Here is a 22,694-nt window from a genome sequence, read left to right as displayed (position 1 = left end):
TCCGGCTGTCACTGAGTTGAAGAACTCCTCAAGCATGTCTCCTCTCTGATGCTCTTGCACACCCTTCACTCTCCTTGCAGGTTGCTATGCAGCTGGACGGCAGGCCGGAACGGTGAGTTGTATCTGTTTGAACTCCAAATGGTGGAGCCACGCTCTCGCGTCGCTCTTTCATATACTCCTTTAAGCCATATCGTCGCTACCTATTCAAACGCAAACACTCTCACCAGTTGGAGATCTATAGGTAGAATCCTTTCACAAACACCAAATTAAATTCACCTCTGAAGTTTCCAGGAGCACCCAACCTCGCCACTACGTTGGTCACGTCTAGGGTTTGCAAGTGCCAAACTTTGATTAAGAGCATCCGAAGTTGGCAAACTGTTAAATCTTCTTCTGCTTTAAATTAAATCTTTTTCTAGGTACTGCACTAGCCCTCTTCAAAAGGATCCCATCCTCGTTGCACATTTTTTAGATGACAGGACTCAGTTTCAGTGTTATGAAGGTTAATTCAAGATAGGTACAACGACCCCCAGCAGCCAACCTCACAGCTCCTCTCCTGGAATCCCCAGTCTGGATTCCAGTAGTGGAACATGAAGTTGCTAGGAAACATGAGGCTACTAGGGACACTACGACAACCACATCAAATGAAAACATAACAAATAGGCAAAGGCATTAGAAGCATTTTTGAAGTAATAGTTTGTAACCAAACATACAATTGTTACGAAAAGGCAAGTGGGATGACTAAAAACGTGAAAACCTGACTTCTGAAAGTATCACTAACCAAATATGTGAACTGATAGGAGATGTTTGGTCGGACTCTTATAAACATTTTAGGGATAAGTATAAAAGTCTGATTAACTGCAGACTATTGAAACACTTAGAGGAATCAGTCCCCGAGACTGAAGTAACCATCATTAAGCACAAGCGAATGTTTGATTCAGCAATCGCGGGTCTGACACCGTGAGAGATCATAGCTACAGGTTGTGACCAACGAGCTGACCCATCTGAATTATTCTCACCCGGTCTATAAATGGATAGTGCAGCCTGCTGATGTATTTGGAATATTCACCTAGCCCATGTCTCTCATGGCATTAAACCTTTACCCCTGCACTACACTTTTTATTTTATTTTTTTCAAAACAAATTTTATTGATAGATTGCACACATGGCGCAGCACTCCGCGTTCCGGAGAAAACTGCAAACAAGTTGACAGCATCAGATGATTGGCAATCTATACATTATTGAAAACAGCGAATAGCCGTAACATCATCCCACTCTACACCCTCCCTGCCCTCTAACCCCCCCCCCCTACTGCCAACTCCCCCCTCCCGGACCACTCCCCAACCCGCTGCACGATATCGTCTCATACCTGAAAGAACTCTCATATACGTAACAGTGTACACACATCCTCCAGTTTGGCCCCCTCATACCGTCCCCGGATAATCCTCTTGTTCTACTGGTGTTTCTATCCATAAGCCCCTATAGTCCGCCCATTGCTTACATATTTTGTAGTGTTTCCTTGGGCAACCCCGGGCCTCAAAAATAGGGCGCTCCAACCCCATACAGAAGTCCAGCCCTTCCTCCACACCTGCACTGAAGGGGCCCGAGAATCTTTCCAAGCCTTAGCCACATCTCCCTTGGCGACGGTGAGGCCCAGCAACAATAGATGTCTTTTGTATACGTTACCCCCCCACCCCTTCTAGTACATGTAAGAGGCCTAACTGTGGAGTACGAGGAAGTTCCCATCCCAACACCTCAGACAGACAGTCCCACACCCCTTTCCAGAACCTGACCAAGACGCTACAGCTCCATACTGTGTGGATTAAGGTGCCCACCTCCTGGCCGCATCTCAGACAGTCCGGGGACGCAATCAGACCCGCCCGCCACAGTCTCTCTTTTGTGAAATATGCTCTATGGAGATAATTGAATTGGATGAGTCTTAAGCGCATCGCAATGGCTGCACCTCTGGGGGCTTCAAGGGCTTCCCGCCAATCTTCCTCTTCCAGTGTGCCGACATCCCTTTCCCAGGATTCCCGCAGTTTGGGCAGTGAGGAGGAGCAGTGTGTAACTAGCGTCTGGTATAATGATTCAGAAAAGGGGGTGGTGATGAACAGAGTGCCTGAATTGAGCAGACCACTCTTACCCAGTCCAAAGATCAGGGCTTGATCCATCACCGTTTTTTAGCTCACTGCACCATCCCAGCTCAGAACTTGGCTATATGCAAATTAGTCTGTTCCTGTCCCAGTGCATGATGGGAACAGGGCAAACCAAACTACCAAGCCAATTCTTGTACTGGGAAGGAAACAAGCTTCCGGGGACCGGTTTCTGCCATTTCAGGCGTCTTCGGCCCGGCTTGCTTGAATCCTGATGGTGCAATGAGCAAGGGACTCACATCTGAGTATACCCTTCCACGCTTATGGTGGACAAAATGATTCAGAAAAGGGGGTAGCTTGTCTCCTTTCTGGTGAAGAATTGGCTTGGTAGTTTGGTCTGCCCTGTTCCCATGATGCACTGGGCCAGGGACAGACTAATTTGCATATAGCCAGGTTCTGAGCTGGGATGGGGCAGTGAGATAAATAACGGTGATGGATCAAGCCCTGATCTTTGGACTGGGTAAGAGTGGTCTGCTTAATTCAGACACTCTGTTCATCACCACCCCCTTTTCTGTATCGTTTTTGGCCACTATAGGTGTGGCAGGGTATACTCAGACATGAGTCCCTTTCTCACTGCTCCATCAGGATTCAAGCAAGCCGGGCCGAAGAGGCTGAAATGCCAGAAACCGGTCCCCGGTAGCTTGTCTCCTTTCTGGTGAAGAATTGGCTTGGTAGTTTGGTCTGCCCTGTTCCCATGATGCACTGGGCCAGGGACAGACTAATTTGCATATAGCCAGGTTCTGAGCTGGGATGGGGCAGTGAGATAAATAACGGTGATGGATCAAGCCCTGATCTTTGGACTGGGTAAGAGTGGTCTGCTTAATTCAGACACTCTGTTCATCACCACCCCCTTTTCTGTATCGTTTTTGGCCACTATAGGTGTGGCAGGGTATACTCAGACATGAGTCCCTTTCTCACTGCTCCATCAGGATTCAAGCAAGCCGGGCCGAAGAGGCTGAAATGCCAGAAACCGGTCCCCGGTAGCTTGTCTCCTTTCTGGTGAAGAATTGGCTTGGTAGTTTGGTCTGCCCTGTTCCCATGATGCACTGGGCCAGGGACAGACTAATTTGCATATAGCCAGGTTCTGAGCTGGGATGGGGCAGTGAGATAAATAACGGTGATGGATCAAGCCCTGATCTTTGGACTGGGTAAGAGTGGTCTGCTTAATTCAGACACTCTGTTCATCACCACCCCCTTTTCTGTATCGTTTTTGGCCACTATAGGTGTGGCAGGGTATACTCAGACATGAGTCCCTTTCTCACTGCTCCATCAGGATTCAAGCAAGCCGGGCCGAAGAGGCTGAAATGCCAGAAACCGGTCCCCGGTAGCTTGTCTCCTTTCTGGTGAAGAATTGGCTTGGTAGTTTGGTCTGCCCTGTTCCCATGATGCACTGGGCCAGGGACAGACTAATTTGCATATAGCCAGGTTCTGAGCTGGGATGGGGCAGTGAGATAAATAACGGTGATGGATCAAGCCCTGATCTTTGGACTGGGTAAGAGTGGTCTGCTTAATTCAGACACTCTGTTCATCACCACCCCCTTTTCTGTATCGTAGCGTCTGGTATATGCGGGATATCTTTTTATCCTCCAGATATCCCATAAATACCTTTGCTTCTAGTGGGCTAAATTAGGGTAGGGAGTCAAGTCCCTCCAGACTCTGTGCAATGGCGTGGCGGAATTGTAGATATTTAAAGAATTGGGACCGAGGCATGCCATATTCCTCGCTCATTTCCTGAAACGATTTAAGGGCCGTTCCTGACATAACATTTCCCAGCGTTGAAATTCGTATACTATCCCAGCCTCGAAACCCCGGCAAGGACACCAGTGCAGGCAGATGACCATTATGCCATAGAGGGGTCTCCTCAGTTAATGTATCCCACCATCCCATACGACGTAGAGCCTGCCTCCAGACCTGGAATACCACCTAAGTGGCCTGTGGCAATCTCTTCCTCAATCTCCCCGTGTACAAAATTGTATGCAGAGTGTCAGACCCCATGAGATACCGCTCAACAGCATACGCAGGGTCCCCCCTATCCCCATCCCCATACCACCATTCATCCAAAATGGTCAACCCTCCGCAGTACGTTGATAAGAAGCAGGTGCGCAGCGCAACCCGCACTGCACCTCCCGCCCAGAGGAATTGTCCCAGCACCGAGTTGACTTGACGAAACCAGTGGGGTGAAATCGGGTAGGGGCGGTTCTGCAATTGGTATAGCAGACGTGGAAGGGCAACCATCTTAAAGATAGCTGACCGGCCATAGATAGTGAGGGGCATGCGGGACGACGTCTTCATCTCTGTCCAAACCCGATCCCAGACCTTCACTATGTCTCCCAGGAGACTATGGAGGTCTCAGATAGGAACACTCCCAAATACTTAAGTCCCCCCACCGCCACCTGCAACGCGGATGCCCATGACCCTACTTCAGAGCATTCTTGCAGCACCCATAGGGTCGATTTACGCGGGTTCAGGTAAAGCCCAGAGGTTTCGCCGAATATCTGCATAATCACTAAAATTCGCGGTCCCGACCTATTAATGTTGGTAATGAAGAACAGGACATCATCCGCGTAAAGCGCGATTCTATCCGATGGTCCGGTCTCCCATTCAAAGCCACGCAATTGTGCGTCAATGCGCACCCACGCCGCCAGCGGCTCCATGGCAAGGGCAAACAAATACAGCGAGAGGGGGCACCCCTGCCGTGTACCTCGCCCAATGGAGAATCTGGTGGATATAGCCCCCGCCACTCTCACCAAAGCCGTCAGGTCTGTGTATAACAATTTTAGGTACGACAGAAAATGAGGCCCAAAGATAAGTCGAGGCAGAAGTGCAAATAGGTAGACCCAACTCAATGAATCAAAAGCCCTGTCTATATCTGCCAACAGGAGCGCTGCTTGTGCCCCGGTGCCTCTAACCGCCTCCACCACGACATGAGCGCGTCTGATATTGTATCTCACCGCCCTATGGGGCATAAACCCAGCCTGATCCAGGTGGACCAGCTCTGCTATATGGGGAAGGAGACGATTTTCCAGCGCCTTGGCTAGTATCTTAGCTTCGACGTTCAGGAGAGAAATGGGTGGATAAGACTCATGCCGTTCCGGGGGCCTGCCGGGCTTGTGGAACACCACTACTTCCGCATGCCTCCAGTCTGCCGGAAGGCGACTTTGCTCTCTAGCGCCTCCAATGCTGCCCTATAGTGTGTATCTAGTTGGAGGTGGTATTTCTTAAAAAAAATCACACGGGAACCCATTAGGCCCGGGGGCCTTTCCGGTATTAAGCTCCCCTAGGGCCGTGCCCAACTCTTCAGCAGACAAAGGAAGTTCAAGGCGCTCACGCACCTCCTGGGATACCGCACGAGGTGGTAGGTCCGCAATAAATATGTCCACCATTGCCGCAGGAAGGCACTCCCGCTGAGCATACTGATCTGCATAACATAGTGCAAAGCTGTCCGTGAGCTCCTTTGGGTTCGTAATCGAGGCCCCGGCCGCATCCCTGATCCCCCGGCGTTGTCTGCGCTTGAAATGTGTTTTGACAGAGCCTATGTAGCATAGTGTCCGACTTATCACCCCATTGATAAACTCTGCTACGCGTCGCCAACCACACCTGAGGAGCCTCGTCCAGTAGCAAGGACGCATAGGACTGCTGTGCTAGTAGGAGCTGCCCCACCTCTCTACCCACCCCAGATCCGCTGCATCGTCCCTCCAGGGTCTCGATATTCGTTGCAGTCCTCACTAATTCTGCTCTACGCTTCCTGCGGGCTGCCGCACACCAGGCGATGTCCACCCCACGAAGTGTGGGTTTCAGAGCCTCCCAGATTGTCACGGCATCTGCAACCGAACCAACATTTTCATCCCAGTAATGAGCTATGGCCTCCCCCATGTGCTTCCTATAATCCTCCTGCTGAAGATGCCACGTGGAGAGGCGCCATCGAAAAGGTTGCCGCCCCTTATCTAACAGAAGGTCTACCGCCACCGGAGAATGGTCCGATAGCCCCCGCGGCAATATGTTCACTGATTCCACTTACCTACAACTGCGTGGGGGACAAATATACAGTCCAATCTAGAAGAGGACTTATGGACCGCTGATAGACAAGTATATTCCCGACTGTGTATGCAGGTATCGCCATGTGCCCACCCAGCCCATCCCCCAAACCATGTCTCCTAGTTTAGTGGGCGTGTCTGCTACCTGTCCACCCCCCGGTCTACATCTATCCATCCGGCAATTCATGACATCATTTCGACCACCGCTAGAGCCTCAGGAATATCCGCCCACACAGCAAACAACTTCTCCACCAGCGACCACTGCAGTGGGGGTGGGACATACACACTCCCCAATATCAGGGCTACCTCACCAATCATCCCTTTGATAAATATGTATCGGCCTTGCGGGTCGACCCACTGTGTCGAGTGAACATAGGACAATCTATGATGTACCAGAATGTCCACTTCCCTGGACCCCCTAGCAAACCCAGCATGATAGACCTGTTGGTAGCCATATCGCAGTAAACATAGTGTTTTGTTGCCTAGCAAATGCGTTTCTTGCAGTAGCAGGACATCCGCTCTTTCCCTTTTCCCCAACCGCAGGACTGCCCCCCTCTTTACCTTGTCGAGCACTCCCCGCACATTCCAACTGAGAACACTTATGGACGCCCCGGGAATCACCGGCCTAATTCCTTCAACCGCCATCCAGGGACATGTATGGTAAGAGCCCAAGAGACGGGCATAGTAGACGTGTACATACAAACCATTGAGACCTCATATTCATCGTGCAGTTCAAACCAAACATACCCCCCCTAACAACACACCCAAACTTCTCCCCCCCCCCCAACACCCACCCCCATACCTCAAAAACGCTGAAGTACCTGTCGCTGCATGGGCAAATCCTGAGCCCAAACGCAGGGCCTGAGGCCGTTCACACCAATGGATCCCCAGTAACCAGCCCATTCACCCAACTCCCCCCCCCCCCCAACAAGCCCTAAGCCAGGGGAAAGGGTCCGCCCCTCAACTATCCCCCCCATCCCCCTGCCACCCCATACTAGCATAGTCAGTGTAGTTTAAGTGTCTCAACCGCCCCTCTCGACCCTATGGCCACACCGGCGGAGTGCCCCCGCCATCTACACCCTGTAGGGGTACATGTACACTACAGTTCCACCTCACGCAGGCCAAATGTTCAAGGGTCCAGTGTCGGATGTCATTCTTCCGCTCTCTGCGCCCCCCGGGGAGGAGCGCCTCCTAAATCTGGACCTCCAATTCCCGCTGCTCCACGAGCCCCGGGTGGTCTGCGTTTGTGCTCCGCTCAAGGAGGAGTCTGAGTCAAGGCCTGGCGGCATATGCGCCCTCAGCTTCACCGTCTCATCAGTCCAACGGAATACTTCCTTTGGGGTGTCGAAGAAGTGGGTGCGAGATTGAAATACAACCCGCAGACGGGCCAGATAGAGTAAGGCATATGGAAATTTAAGGGCGCGAAGGCGCGCCTTGGCTGCTGTGAACGACTGCCGCTGTTGTTGGACAAGCCTGGTGTAGTCTGGAAAGATCATGATTCTCTGATTTTCATATAGGGGAGGGACCTTCGCCCTAGCCTCTCGTAGGATGCTATCACGGTCATGGTAGTTCAATAATTTGGCTATCACAGGCCGGGGACGGGCCCCCACTCACGGCTTTTGTACCAGAGCTCTATGTGCCCGCTCTATCACAAAGCATCTTGATATGGATTCAGGAGGGTGCCAACTCTCCAGCCATTGGGCCAAGAAGCGTTCCATACTGCCCTTCTCACAGCCCTCCGGGAACCCTACGAATCTAAGGTTGTTCAGCCATGCCCGCCCTTCCGCGTCTTCTGCTCTAAGTGCTAGCCCCTTCTGGACAATCTCCATGTCGGCCACCTTGCGCTTTAGGGTCGCCACATCATCTTCCACACCCGAAATTCTGGCTTCCGCCTCTGTGATGCGGGCCACGGCATTCCTCAGGTCCTGATGCAATAGTGTGACATCTGCACCCACGGCTCCTATTTTCGCGTCCAGCATTTCCCTGGACTGGGTTAGTGCTGCCATCAATGCCGCATTGTCTGGTCCCCGGCTGTGCTCGCCCACGGCGGCCGCTGCGCCTCCACTCGGCCCCGTGTACTTATCAATGGGCCCTTGTTTCGTAGTCCCTACGCCACTGGTCATTGTATACCGTGGCCGGGGACACACACCACGAGGATCTGTTGCCTATATGCTAGGATCTGGTCTTCAGTGTCGCCGGTGGGCGCTGTGTACCAGAACCCCCAACACCTCTCCAGGGCGGTCACCTTATTACTCCGCCAAAGTCCTTAAAAAAGTGCGACCCAGCTGCTCACCGGCCACACTCTGCAAGATTGTCTCTCACCAGGCCCACACACTCCTGGGCAACTGACCATTACTGCAGTTTCTTGCCCAGGCCATGCACACCCCGGTAGCCCACACTGAGGCCGACCTGCCTCTCAATCTCCTACCAATGAAGGCCGCTGCAAGGGCCGTCCTTCTGGGTGGCGCGTGACTCTGGTCCCCAGCTGTGCCACAGTTCACCAGGCCTCGCTGCGTATTAGCCCCAGCACCACTGGCCAAGAAGAAAGGTCGCCGCTACATAGTGTGTCTTAGGGGCCCCTCATTAGTCACCGGTAGCTTCATCCATGTGGCATTGGGCCCCAATTAGGCGAGAGACCCACGCCAGGTCCGGCCCTCTCCAGAGCAGCTGACGACCACTGCCGAGCCCCCCTGAAAGCCGTGCACACCCCCGCAGCACCCTCTGAAGGCCGACCTGCCCCCCGATCACCTGCCGATGCAGTCCACTGCCAGCGGTGCATCCTCTCCAATGGCGCCAAACTCTAGCTCCCAGCTGCGCCCCGGTCACTAGGCCTCATTGTGTGAAGTCTCTGGCCCCACTCACCAAGGAAATGAGCCAGGCCCCCCAGTGGTAGCCCTTTGTCCGCCGGATTCTCTCAGGGGAGCCTCCGATGTCCCCGGGAGCGGCTCGGCTCTCCAGTACCCTCCGGCCGCACGCCACTGCCCGCCGCCGCCTCCCGCACGCCTGGGTCGGGGAGCGCGAAACTTGAGGCCCCGGCTGCACTCTACCGGAAATATTCAAGAGGATATCACATCTTACAAGAAAAGATGTTTACATGGGAACGTAGCTACTCTGGAAAGCAAAAATCCTGCGGTTCACATGGGCACCTAATCTATATTGGTTACTACCAGTGATGAGTTTCTGCAAGGCTTGCAGCTGTAATGTGGAGTATGAAGAATCCTATCTTAAATGCGTATAGTTATTGTTGTATATATCTAGCCAGCAGGTTGGGTCAGAGAGCTGAAACTAGCATTGATTTTTTAGATGGCTACAGATGACTGTTATCAATTTCGATGGTGATTAAAATCTCATTTTTTTTTTTAGATGAGGGACCTTTGTATTTACTGGTTAAACTGGGAGGCAAGGAGGGTTAACTCGAGGTATGTGTAATTATTCCAATTTTTTTTTATTTTACAGATAAAAATAACTTCTGAATGCTGTCGATATGTAGTAATTGTTGGTATACGAAAAGTGCTCCAGGGTCCATGCACGCAGCGGGGAATTGTTCAAATGTTTATGACTATGAATAAAGATCCTACAATGCAGAACCCAGATATACTAAACGAGTATTGTAATCTTAGAGGCGTGGTAGTACCTGGGTGATCCTCTAAGACTAGCATGACATGTAGGGATCAGTAGCATTGGCTTCAAATAAAAGTTACTTTTCTGCAGCAAAAGTTCAATCAGAGTAGGTCACCATTCAAAATTTTATTTGGGTTCAATCATCTATTGAGAATGATGTTGGAACACTTCCGAGCAACATTTTCTATTTTTTTTCTATTTTTTTTTAACAAAAGGGAATTGCAAGGCATTAGACACAACAATTGGTCTTGCCCTATAAGAAAGTACAGGAAATTTTATTAAGAATAAAGTATTTAGAGGTAAACTGAAATAGAAGTACTCACCTGTTTTCTGTACCTGTAGCTCACGTTTGGCTTGTTCTAGAATGGATTTAATGGCTTCATCCGACCCAGACTCCTGGGTACGAATTTTTGTTGTGATGTTTCCTATGAAAAATAATGTATATAAAATAAAACATTACACAATCGTTAATAGGTGATTTGAGAAAAATGTGTACCGGATAATCTCTTCACTACTTAACAACAGATCTGGCATCTAGTGGGGTCTCACAGTGAAGGAAAATATGTTACCTATCAATACAAATACAGCCGAACAATGTGGGATGAGACAGGAACCAACTAAAATAAAACAGTCAGATCCAGAGCCTACAACTAATGGCATCCTGCCCTGTGCATTTGAAGCAGACTATTCCACTCACTATAGCATGTCAAAACTCTGTGCTCTTCCATTCAAATCCTGAAGCAGAAAACTAAGCATATACACCAGTCTCAGATTCTCTAAGGGAAGGAAGGGTGGATTGGGTATAAATATGTGGAATGTACCTTGGAAACGCATAACATTTTGTTATCAATCATAGATTAAGTCTCATAAAATTAATCTCTTCAGTAGAACACCAAGAAATATCACTTTGCTGTTAATCATAGGGTGGAGAGAAAAACACCATAACATTTCCAGTTAAAGAGGGAGAGGGGGACCGGATTTTTCAAAAATGTCCATAGCACTGAAAACACTAAGAGGCTGAATTAACAAAAACATTTATGAGTATGTGAAGTGATACTCCTGTTGAACCATTTCACATACTCCTACTTCCTGAATTGGCCCCAACACACCTAAAATGGGAATTGAATATGCTACTTACCAGTATGCATCTGTTCTTGGCATGTAGGGCTGCTGACATTCATATCTATAGCATAGATCGCCGCCTAGTGTTGGGTCCGGATGATTGCACATTGTTGTCCTGGAAGAGTCTTCGAAGTATCACGAGATAGGTGGCTCCTCCCCTGGACTACAGTGCGCATGGGCATCGACTCCATCCTTAGATTGTTTTTAGCCATTGTGGCAAAGATGGAGTGTAATAGTGTAAGCGATGGCCATGCCTAAGAGTAAATGTAAGAAAATGTCTGCAACCGCTACGGGCGCCGGGGAGGAGGGCGGGCGATATGAATGTCAGCAGCCCTACATGCCAAGAACAGATGCTTACTGGTAAGTAGCATATTCAGTTCGAGGCATGTGGGCTGCTGAATTCATATCTATAGCATAGAATACATAGCAGTCCCTCCATTAACGGCGGCCGCCCGTGCCAGTTGCAGAAGTCTGAAAAAGTGTTTTAAGAACAGCCTGTCCTACAGCTGCCTGCTGTTAGGAGTGCACATCCACACAGTAGTGTTTAGTAAACGTATGTGGTGTAGACCATGTGGCTGCTCTACAAAGGAATATTACCTAGGAACGCCATGGAGGCCCCCAACTTGCGTGTGGAGTGGGCCCTAGGGGGGACCGTTAAAGTGCGCTTAGCTTTGTGATAGCAAATCTGGATACACTTAACGATCCACCTGGCTATTCCTGCTTTGGAAATGGGGTTGCCTTTGTGCTGGGCTGAGAAGGCAACAAAGAGCTGTTGTGTCTTTCTAAAATCTTTCGTTCTGTCAATGTAGTACATTAACGCCCTTTTGACATCAAGCGTGTGGAGCATTCTTTCTGCTACTGTTTCAGGGTGTGGAAAGAATGCGGGCAGTTCGATGGTTTGATTAACATGAAACTGCGACACCACCTTAGGAAGACACTTAGGGTTAGTGCGCAGCACCACCCTGTTAGAATGAATTTGTATAAATGGCTCTTGTACCGTGAGCGCCTGTAGCTCACTAACGCGTCGTAGAGACGTGATGGCAATGAGAAAAGCCACTTTCCATGTCAAGAACTGAATCTCACATGAATGTAGAGGCTCAAACGGGGGACCCATCAATCTGGTGAGGACCACATTGAGGTTCCACACAGGAGCTGGCGGGGTCCTAGGAGGGATGACCCGCTTCAGCCCTTCCAGGAATGCTTTAATGGTAGGCACCCTGAAGACAGAGAGATGCTGCCTGTTCTGAAGATAAGCCGCTATGGCGGATAAGTGTATCCGAATGGAAGCATATGCCAGATTGCATTTATAAAGATGTAACAAATAGCAGATGATATTAGGAATGGATGCATCTAGCGGGTTTATATTGTGTTCTGTACAGTAAATGACAAACCGCTTCCATTTTGCTGCATAGCAAGCCCGGGTAGTGGGCTTTCTTGCCTCCCGGAGGATGTCCATGCATTCAGGAGGCAGATTAAGGTAGCCAAACTCTAAGACCTCAGGAGCCAGATCGCCAGATTGAGCTGTTGCGGATCTGGATGCTGAATGTCGCCATGGTTCTTCGTCAAGAGCCTGGGTGTGAGGTGCAGCCTTTGATGCGGTACCACGGAGAGTTCTAGAAACGTGGTGTACCATGGTTGGCGTGCCCACGTTGGAGCAACCAGGATGAGTGTCATCGAGTGTTGCTTTAGCTTTCGTGCCACCAGCGGTATGAGAGGTGCTGGGGGGAAAAGCGTACCCAAATCTGCCTGACCAGTTCATCCATATCGCATTGCCCTGCGACTGTGGGTGCGGGAACCTGGCGGCAAAGCTTTGGCATTTTGCGTTTTCCCTTGTGGCAAACAGGTCTATCTCTGGATTACCCCACTGCTGGAAGTACGGGCGGAGTACTGATGGATGTAACTCCCACTCGTGCATCTGGTGGCTGTACCTGCTGAGCAGATCCGCCATCTGATTGTCCTTGCCAAGGTGTTCCGCCATGAGGAAGATGTTCCTCTGAATGGCCCACTTCCACATACTATGAGCCAGATGAGACAACTGTGGAGAGTGTGTACCTCCCTGCTTTTGGATGTAGTACATGGCCGTCATGTTGTCCGTCCGGATCAACACGACCTTGTTGCACAGATGTACTTTGAAGGACTTCAGGGCCATGAAGATTGCCATCAGTTCTAGATAGTTGATGTGCATCTTCTTTTGCTGCGCCGTCCATAGTCCCTGCACCGTGTAGTGGAGTACATGAGCTCCCCATCCCTGGAGAGATGCGTCCGTCGTCAGGATAATCTGTGGCACAGGCTCTTGGAACGGTCGGCCCTTACAAAGGTTGTGTAGATTCCACCAATGCAGAGAGTTGTATGCCCGACCGGTCACCAACACTAGGTCTTTCAACTGTCCTTGAGCCTGAGTCCACTGATGTGCCAAGCATTCCTGGAGCGGACGCATATGCAACCGTGCGTGCGGGACTATGAAGATGCAGGAGGCCATCATGCCTATCAACTGCATGAACACTCTCGCAGGAAGTGAGTGTTGTGGTCTGAACTTTTGGATTTGTGACTGGATGTTGCCTATCCTCACAGCGTTTGGCTGAGCCGTGGCCGCCAGGGTGTCTATCGTGCGCCCAAATACTGCCGCACATGGGCTGGCTGAAGGTGCGACTTTGGATAGTTTAGTGAAAACCCCAGACTGTGAAGAAGGTGAATGGTGTGGGACATGTTGGCTGCGCACTGCTGGGCTGACTTTGCTTGAACTAGCCAGTCGTCCAGATAAGGGTAGACATGGACGTTTTGTCTCCTGAGGTGCGCCGCCACCGTCGCCAGACATTTTGTGAACACTCTGGGGGCTGTGGTCACCCCGAAAGGAAGGACCTTGAATTGGTAATGCCTGTTTTGGATGGTGAACCTGAGGTATTTCCTGTGGGAGGGATGGAGTGGGATGTGAAAGTACGCATTCTTGAGGTCTAAGGTTGCGAGGAAGTCTCCCTGGTTTAGTAATGGAAGACCCTGCTGTAGTGTTAGCATGTGGAAGTGTTCTGAGAGAATGTACTGGTTCAGGGGCCGTAGGTCCAGAATAGGTCTGAGTGACCCGTCCTTTTTTGGGATTAAGAAGTACAGGGAATACACCTCTGTGCCTTCTTCCTCCACTGGCACGAGCTCTATTGCGCCTTTTTGCATCATCGCAAGAACCTCCGGCTGCAATAAGTGCAAATGCTCTGTTGACATAGGACGGTGTTTTGGGGGTATGTTGGGTGGAGTGGATGTTAGCTCCAAACAATAGCCGAACTGGATAAGTTTCCTGACCCACCTGTCTGTGGTGATGGACTTCCAGACTGGCAGGAACGGCTGGAGTCTCCCCCCGACAGGTGTTGGATGGTCGGGGGGCAGTGACAGGGAGTCACTGTTTGTTGGTGGCAGAAGAACGGGAACTGTTGTTGCCTCTGCCTCTGCCCTTGGAGCTCTTTCCCCGGTATCCTCCTCTACTCTGCTTGGTGTACGAGGATTGCGCCCCACCTTTATTAAACTGCATCTGGTGTGACATCTGGCCTCTGTTAACACCTCGATTGCCTGAGCGACGAAAAGTGTTCCCTCGAAACTGTTGGGACTGGAGAGCCCCCATGCACTTGGCAGTCTCAGTATCTTTTTTAATTTTTTCCAGGGTGGTATCCACCTCTGGACCAAACAACCTGTCTGGGTTTACCGGCTGGTTGAGGATGGTAGTCTGTATCTCTGGTTTGAACCCGGAGATTCGGAGCCATGCCTGACGCCTCAACATCACGCTAGTGTTGATTGCCCTCGCTGCCGTGTCCGCAACGTCTAGTGCACACTTTATAGCAGCGTTGGAAATGAGCTTTCCCTCTTGGACAAGCATCTCAGCACCCTCCTTAAACTGATCTGGTAGGTGTTGCAACAGGGTCTCTAGGGTGTCATAGTGTGCCCTGTCGTATCTGGCCAATAGTGCCTGCGTGTTTGAGATACGCCAGATGTTGGCCGCCTGAGCTGCTACTCTCTTCCCTGATGCCTCCAGCACTTTTGACTCTTTGTCGGGGGAGGAGCTTCACCCGTGGTTTGCGAGTTCGCCCGTTTGCGGGCATTAGAGACCACCAAGGAATCCAATGGCAACTGGCCCTTTATGTAGGTTGGATCGCCAGGCGCCGGTCTGTATTTCTTTTCAATTCTAGGGTTAACAACCCTTGACCTTGTTGGCTCTTTAAAAATGTCCGCAGCATGCCTAAGGACCCCTTTTAGCATGGGAAGAGTCTTGACAGTTTTTTCTGCAGCGGAGAAAGTGTCAAAAAGGAAGTCAGCCTCCACAGGGTCAGCATGCATTTCAACATCATGGTTTTTAGCTGCCCTCTCAATCAAAGCATGAAAAGCCGCAGAATCCTCAGTGGGAGATGTCTTGACGTTGTACACCTGAGGGTCAAGGACTGCATGCTGATCCCCTTGATCACCTGCTTCCACCCACGAGTCCTGCTGCTCATCAGGCTCTGTGTTTGTAGGAAAATTGTACTCCTCATCCTGCTCCCCTTCATCCTCTCCATCAGAATAAGTGGGTGAGGGTGTTGCACCTCTTAGAGTCTGTGGAACTATTGGCTCAACCAAGACTGATGTTTCTGGTGCAGGCTTCTTGCGCTTTAGAGGAATTGTGAATGACTCCAAAGGCTGCGATGCTGTAATCTTCCTCTTGTAAAGTGTAAGCTTTCCGGTGTCGGCATCGATGAAATGCTCCGACTGCTCCTCTAAAGAGGGTGGTCGATGCTTCAAACTCCCAACCGGGTGAGTTGCCTTCAACACTACCGAGTCTTTGGGCACCGACCGTGGTGCAAAGGCCTTAGGCGGTAACGTGAAGAGGATCGGCGTTGAAGTTTTTTGCGTCGGGACAGCTTGCTTCGGTGCGGAAGGTATCTTCGGTTCCGACGCAGAAGCCTTGTCCTTAAGTCGCTTGAGGGAGTCCGAGACCTGCTTCGTAAAGGAAGCGGATGGTTTCGTCGACACGACCGATGACTTCGGTCCGCCCCCAGGGGAAGACCCGAGCGTCGATGCCTTTTGTTTCTCTGATCGAGGCGCAGGAGCATCCTTCACCGGTGCGCTTCGATCTTTGTCCACGGCCCCAGACGTCGACGCCGACGTCTTCGGATCGGCAGCCTTGACTTTTGGCGTCGGGATCCCAGACTTCGGCTCCGCGCCCTTGGCCGACTTTGCCTCGACAGGCCTTCTGGCTTTCGGCTCGCCGGCCATGTCCGATGCAGTTTCTACAGCCTTCTTGGCCTTCGGCTCGACTGCCTTGCTCGATACCGAGTCGACGGCCTTTTTTGAGCTTGGGTCCTTGACCACTTTTGGCACCTTGGCTGGGTCGATAGCTTTCTTTGGCTTTAAGGCCTCCGAAGACGATGGGGGAGCAGACGTCTTCGGTGTCGATGGCGTCTCGGCCATCTTTGTCTTTGTCGACACCGTTGGTTTCAGTTTCGGTTTCGATTTCGACAATGGCGGCTCCGCTGAAGTGTCCGTAGCTGGGCCGGAAGGCGGGGCCGTGGATCTTGGTGTAAGGTCTTGGGTAAGGCCATGTGGCGATCCCTCGACCTGAGCCTTTGTAAGAGTACGAACGGGGTATAGCTCTTCCTCCGAGCTATCTTCCATGGCCCCATAGGCCTCGTCGTCGTCCCCTACCTCGTCGACGACTTCCTCTACGTCTTGGCCTTCGGCGTCCGCTTCGTAGTCGGACTCGACGACCACCGATGGAGGTGAAATTTGCAGTTGAACCTCTTGCTCGTCCGCTTCTGCGTCGTCGATGTCCACCGGTGCTGGAGCCGATCGCCGGGCCTCGAGTCGCGCTGCGCGCCGAAGCTTGATCGTTTTCTTGGAACGAAACCTGGAACAGGCCATACAGTTGGCCTCGTCGTGGTCCGGCGATAGGCATTTGTTGCAGACTGGGTGGACATCGATGTGTGGGTACTTGGATCCACACACGGGACAGTGCTTGAACGGACTCCGTTCCATGCCGTCGAAAGTCTTGCTGCGTGGACTGGGCCTCGATCCCCGAAGAGTCACACGACCCCCCGGATATCCGACTCGATGAGTTGGAACAAGTCGGGCACCGAACGCAAACAATACCGACGGTTCGAAGAAGGCCTTTAGGCCTCGAAAAAGTTTTATATCGATTCCGAACAGGAGTTAACGAAATCACATTCGAACCCAATGGCGGAAAAAAACTATCTTAGGATGGAGTTGATGCCCATGCGCACTGTAGTCCAGGGGAGGAGCCACCTATCTCGTGATACTTCGAAGACTCTTCCAGGACAACAATGTGCAATCATCCGGACCCAACACTAGGCGGCGATCTATGCTATAGATATGAATTCAGCAGCCCACATGCCTCGAACATTCATATACCATCAGTACAAACAGAAAGGTTGGTGCACTCTTTGCACTTTTACGAATAGGAAATTAGACTTCGGGGTTTTTCTTCAAAGGCGTATATGAATATGTGGAGTACTACTCATAAATGCCTTTGTAAATTGGCCCTGTGGTCTTATTTATTTATTCTTTTACAACAGATGCTTATGACGCAAGACAAACTTGCAATGAGCCATAAGCATTGTGAAGACCTGGTGTTCCAGAGAGGGAACAAAAAACTTTCAAATTACAACCTAACACATTGCACTATGCATCCAGAAACGGACAACTTTCAGACAGCCCTACCTAACCATTTAGAGAGTGTGCCAAAAATTAGCTGTTTAGAACCTTTAGACTCCTTTGTAATATAACTTAACATCCTAGTTAAATCTAATGAATGGAAAGGATTGGTACCCTGTAAGCATCTGTTCGTGGATTATAGTGCTGTAAATTCACATGCTTTGCATACTCCTGCCATCTAGTGTTGGGTCCAAATGTTTACAAGTTGTGTTTCTTCAAAGAAGTCTCCTCTCGGTGATATTGCTCATGGGTATCAACTTCATTGTTAGATTTATCAACGTTATTGTTAGATTGTTTTCCCGCAGTCAGGTGAGAATGCAATGTGAGTAAGAGTTAGTAAAGAGATGACCATGCATATAATAATGTGCGTAGGTACTGCAATGCCACAGGTGTCCGGGGAGGCCGACAGGCGTATGTGAATCTACAGACCTACATGCCACAAACAGATGCTTACAGGGTCAATAACAATCTACTCGATGGCATGTGGCTGTAGATGAACATGCTATGCATTGACTAGAAAGCACCTGTGGGTGTGGCAGTGATATGCAAATGGTTGCGTACCACTACCTGTCCTACTTTTGCATTTTGACATGCTAATATATCCAGACAGTAATATTTACTGATATTGTGTGGGGTTGACCAAGTAGCAGCTTTACAAATTTCAGCTATTGGTAGACTGCCCAGAAAAGCCATTGAAGCTCCTATATTGCGAGTAAGGAGGTATAGGCAAAGTTCTTTTAGTTTTGAGGTAACATGTTTGAATGCATTTAACCACCCAAAAGAAATACCTGATTTTGAAATGGGCTTTCCTATAGGAGGTAGCGAACTAGCCACAAAGAGCTGCTTGGTTTTACGAAAGTCTTTAGTTCTATCAATATAGTACATTAAAGCTCTTTTAACATCTTAAGTATGAAGGGCTCTTTCTGCAACTGAATCAGGTTGCAGTAAGAAGACCGGTAATTCAACTGACTGATTTAAGTGAAAAGGAGAAAGAACTTCTAATATAGGAATGGTAGAGGGCAGTTATGCAAGGGTTTAAATGGTGAACCCATAAGGCTGATAAGTACAATGTTGAGATTCCAAGCAGGAGCAGGGGTGGGATTACTCTTTTAAGACCTTCCATGAACACCTTAATAATTGGTATTTTGAATAGTTATAAATGTTGCCTGTTTTGCAGATCGGCAGTTACTGCGTCTAAACATAAGCTAATTGAGGAGTACGCTATTCCCGAAGTCTGCAAATGGAGTAGACAGGAAACAATGTTTTGCACAGTTGAATGTTTTCCATTTCGCAGCGTAGCACACACTGGTTGTGGGTTTAAGAGCCTCTTAGAGAATGGTCATACATTCCGGCAGGAGATTTATGCAACCAAATTCTATTACCTCAGGACCCAAATCGCAAGGTTGCATTCCCCTGCATTTGGGTGCCTGGCTTGTCCATGATTCTCAGGGAGAAGATCCGGGATGAGGGGAAGCTTCTCGTGTGGCACCACTGAGAGTTTGAGTAGCGTGGTGAACTATGGTTCTCGAGCCCAAGAGGGAGCTCCTAGAATGAAGGTGAGAGACATTTGCCGAAGCTTCTGAATCACAAATGGAGGAAGAGGGAGGTGGAAAAGCATAGGCAAAAATACCTGACCAATTCATTCATAGAGCATTGCCCTTAGATAGTGGGTGTAGTAGCTTGGAGGCAAAGTTTGGGCATTTTGCATTGCTTGCTCTTGCGAAGAGGTCCATCTGTGGCAACCCTCACCTGTGAAAGTATGGGAGGAAGAGTCTCGGGTGTAGTTTCCACTCATGGACTTCTTGCCGCATCCTGCTGAGGAGGTCGGCAGAACCGTTGGCCATCCCTGGGAGTTGCTCCACGAACAGCTGAATGTTGTGACTTATTGCCCAATGCCAAATCACCTGAGGCCGGCGTGGTAATTATAGAGATCCTGTAGGTGTGCACCCCATTCTCTAAGGGATCCGCACCCTGTGAGAATGATCTGGGAGCAGGATCCGGGAGCGGCCACCCTTTTGATTGTATTCCACCACTGCAGAGAGTGATGTGTGAGACTCCCTACCAACACTAGATCCTCTAATTGACCCTGTAACTGAGACCATTGACACGCCAGCCATTCCTGCAGCGGACGCATATGTAGTCTTGCATGTGGCACTATTGTAATACAAGCATTTGCAATGCAATAGGTCTTGCAGCATTAAAGTTTGAGTTATTCGCATTGTATATGACAATGTGTTGCATTAATTTTTTAGCAAAGTCTGTATTGGTGTATAAAGATGATTTGCAAGATGATAGCTGTTGCAAAATATTAAGCAATGTTGGCAATAATATTATATTATAATAATATTGTAAGTTACTGTTGTACTTATAAGCATTTTGGTAGCGCATAGTGATGTTGTGGTGGCCCCGAGTACCGGGCGGCCTGGCTGCGGGCTATGCTCGCCTCCTCCGGTACACCAGCTGCCGGGCAGCAGCATCAGACAGTGCGAAGGCCTCTCCGTGCACAAACACGTCCATGGGGGAGTGTTACAGGCACGAATTTCATCTAATGTCAACTCTCTCTCAGCCCGTACTGTCACAACAGCTGCTTGGGTGAGGGCTGCCCTGCTTCTCAGTCTCAAGCAGGTGTTGGGCCATAAAGCAGGATGGTAAGAAATTCGGGTACAACATTTATTCTTTACGCACATTTGTGGAAAAGGTACGCAGAGTTCGATTCGGCAAAACGTGGGCATATTTATAATTACAAATACAATGTGTGTTTTATAAAGCGATTGGGGCTTAAAGTCTTGCAGCAGCGTCAGAAACTGAATAATTCCCATTTTACTGCCCGGGAGAGGATGAAAGCCTGAGCCAGCCCGACTGAGATTCATTCCTGTGAGCTCCAGTTGCTGATGGCGTGAGGCAATAACCACTGAGCCATCTCACTGCATGGTTTTCAGAACTCGGTGGCACTGTTTGAGGGTCAGGATGCATGCTGGTGGGTGCTTGCGCCCCGATAACTGCGCACTGAGAATTCTTTGGAGTCACAGGAGTCCTTGGCAAATGGCAATGAAATATATCAGCTCTTTTTGGACGGCAGCCTGAGTGCTGTGCAATAGGCAAGTGCCCTTTATCACAAACACTTCAAGAAAGTTGCTAACTGCTTAGGTGAATTTATCGACAATGTATTAGTCGCCGACAGATGTTTGAATTTCTATCAGACCGTTTAGAGACAACTTTGACTGGAATTCCCCGGATATGACGTCCGTCTGGCCATCCCCGAGAGTGTCCGTGTCCTTTTGGGGCAGGTCATCCCTCTCCCGTCACCTCACCGGCCATGGCGACCCCTCTTCGGCCTGTGACTATAAGCTCGAGTCACTGCACGGCTCTCGCGGTGACCCGACGCTCTGGTTTATTATTGACTAATTGTAACCAGTTCCCCGCACACCTCCTTCCGGTTACTGCCTGCCCACGTGATGGCAGCACAGGCAGAGTGCTGGTTTAACCTTGCGTGTACAGGACAAACAGCAGTAGGTTAACCTTTAATTCGCTGATAAGGTGTAGTAGAGGCGTCAGCAGTACCGGCTTTGGTGAAACATGACAGCACAGCAGTAGTAGTGCAGTACTTATTTCACGAACGCAGATAAGTAAATCCCAGATAAAAACAAGCAACCAGTAAACTTGTCCGTCCTAGATAAACAAACGCATTTTAAATCAAGAGGTGCTAATGCTACCCGCTATGCGTCTGAGATGCCACGGAGAGCAAGCGGAAGTCAGGCAGCCTTCGTTGGGACGTGGGCGGGGCCTGCAAAGAAACAGGAAGAAACTGCCGGGAGAACGTCCTGGAACCCTGCACGCTGAAGTGCTGAGGGACACGCAGGGGGGGGGAAGGGGGGGTGTGTGTACGCACGTGTGTCTGTGTGTGTTCGAGTGTGTCTGTCTGTGTGCGCGTGTGTCTGTTTAAGGGGGGGTGCTTCGCATGCCTTCTCCAGCTCAACCTAAGAAGACACAGCAAGACTAGAAGTTGTTGGATTGTTGAGTTGATTGGGGTGAAACTGATGTAGCAGTTTTGTGATGTTGTGAATCCTGGCTGCATTTGAGTAGGCTAATCCTGTGTGTTGAGCATAGTTCCTCAATAGGGTGGAGTCTGTGAAGGCTGAAGATGTGATTTTTGTATGTTGATTGTAAATCCCAAATGATGAAAAAGTTGTATGCTAAGTTATGTCAACTTATTAAGCGCTCAAATCTGCCCCAAAGGGCTATCTCATCGCGTGACCCGGGGCAGAAGGATAGGCTATCAATGACCTAAAATAGGTGGGTCTTAAGCGCCTTCCTGAAAAGAAAATGGTGTTCCCGGAGACAAAGTTACGTGGGCAGATTATTCCAAAGGTGGGGGGCAAGGAAAGAAAGACCTGCAGCTTGCCCTGGCCTTCTTAAACCAGGGGACTAATAGCAGGGCTTTATCGCGGGACCTAAGAAGTCTCAATGAAGTGTAGGGCAGAAGCTAAGCAGCTAGAAAGCAGGCCCTTGGCCATGAAGAGAACACGGTAGGTTAGGCAGCATAATTAAACAAGCATTTGCAATGCAATAGGTCTCGCATTAGGAAAGTTTGAGCTATTGGTAGGGTAAATGACAAATATTTTATTTATGTTTTGTTTTTGAAAATAGTGAAATTAATAGCTTTGTCATTTACAATGCCAATAGTTATAATTTTTGGAAATGAGACACCTATAGCATTTGTGATGCAATATGTGTTGTATTTACGTGACTTACATGTATTGATATTACAAATAACAATGGCTTTTAATTTTTTTAAATAATTAATACTTAAATAAAAGTTATTTTCATTTCTAATGGCAATAGCTTAAAGTTTTGTAAATAACTTTTGTGAATATTATGTTCAGTGTATTTTATTGTGAGGAAAATCCAAGAACAGAAGTGAAATATTAGCATCTTTTTGTTATATTTGTAATAAAGCTTGTAACATTGAGAGAACATATTTGAACCAGTTGTTGTTGAATGGATGCACATAATGATGCTGTGGTGGCGCTGAGTGATGTGATGGCGAATGAGTGATGCTGTGGCGTTCAGTGAATCTGTGGTAG

At 49.4% G+C, this 22,694-nt stretch overlaps 1 protein-coding gene across 4 annotated transcripts in view; it reads right to left on the bottom strand.

Annotated features, from left to right (window-relative positions):
• The window catches only part of CUX1 (cut like homeobox 1), a 1,380,044-nt gene that overhangs the window by 572,068 nt on the left and 785,282 nt on the right, over positions 1-22,694 (bottom strand). For 3 of the 4 annotated variants that reach the window (XM_078679377.1, XM_078679375.1, XM_078679376.1), the window contains one exon: positions 10,128-10,229. The exons of the other annotated variant lie outside the window; for it this stretch is intronic. In XM_078679377.1, the coding sequence (XP_078535503.1) occupies positions 10,128-10,229 (102 nt within the window). The remainder of the gene's footprint in view (positions 1-10,127; positions 10,230-22,694) is intronic. 4 annotated transcript variants of the gene reach the window in all.

Source organism: Lissotriton helveticus, chromosome 3_1 (assembly GCF_964261635.1).
Source record: "Lissotriton helveticus chromosome 3_1, aLisHel1.1, whole genome shotgun sequence".
Classification (NCBI taxonomy): Eukaryota; Metazoa; Chordata; class Amphibia; order Caudata; family Salamandridae; genus Lissotriton; species Lissotriton helveticus.
The sequence above is the reverse complement of the archived record's forward strand: the minus strand, read 5'-3'. Positions and strand labels throughout refer to the sequence as shown.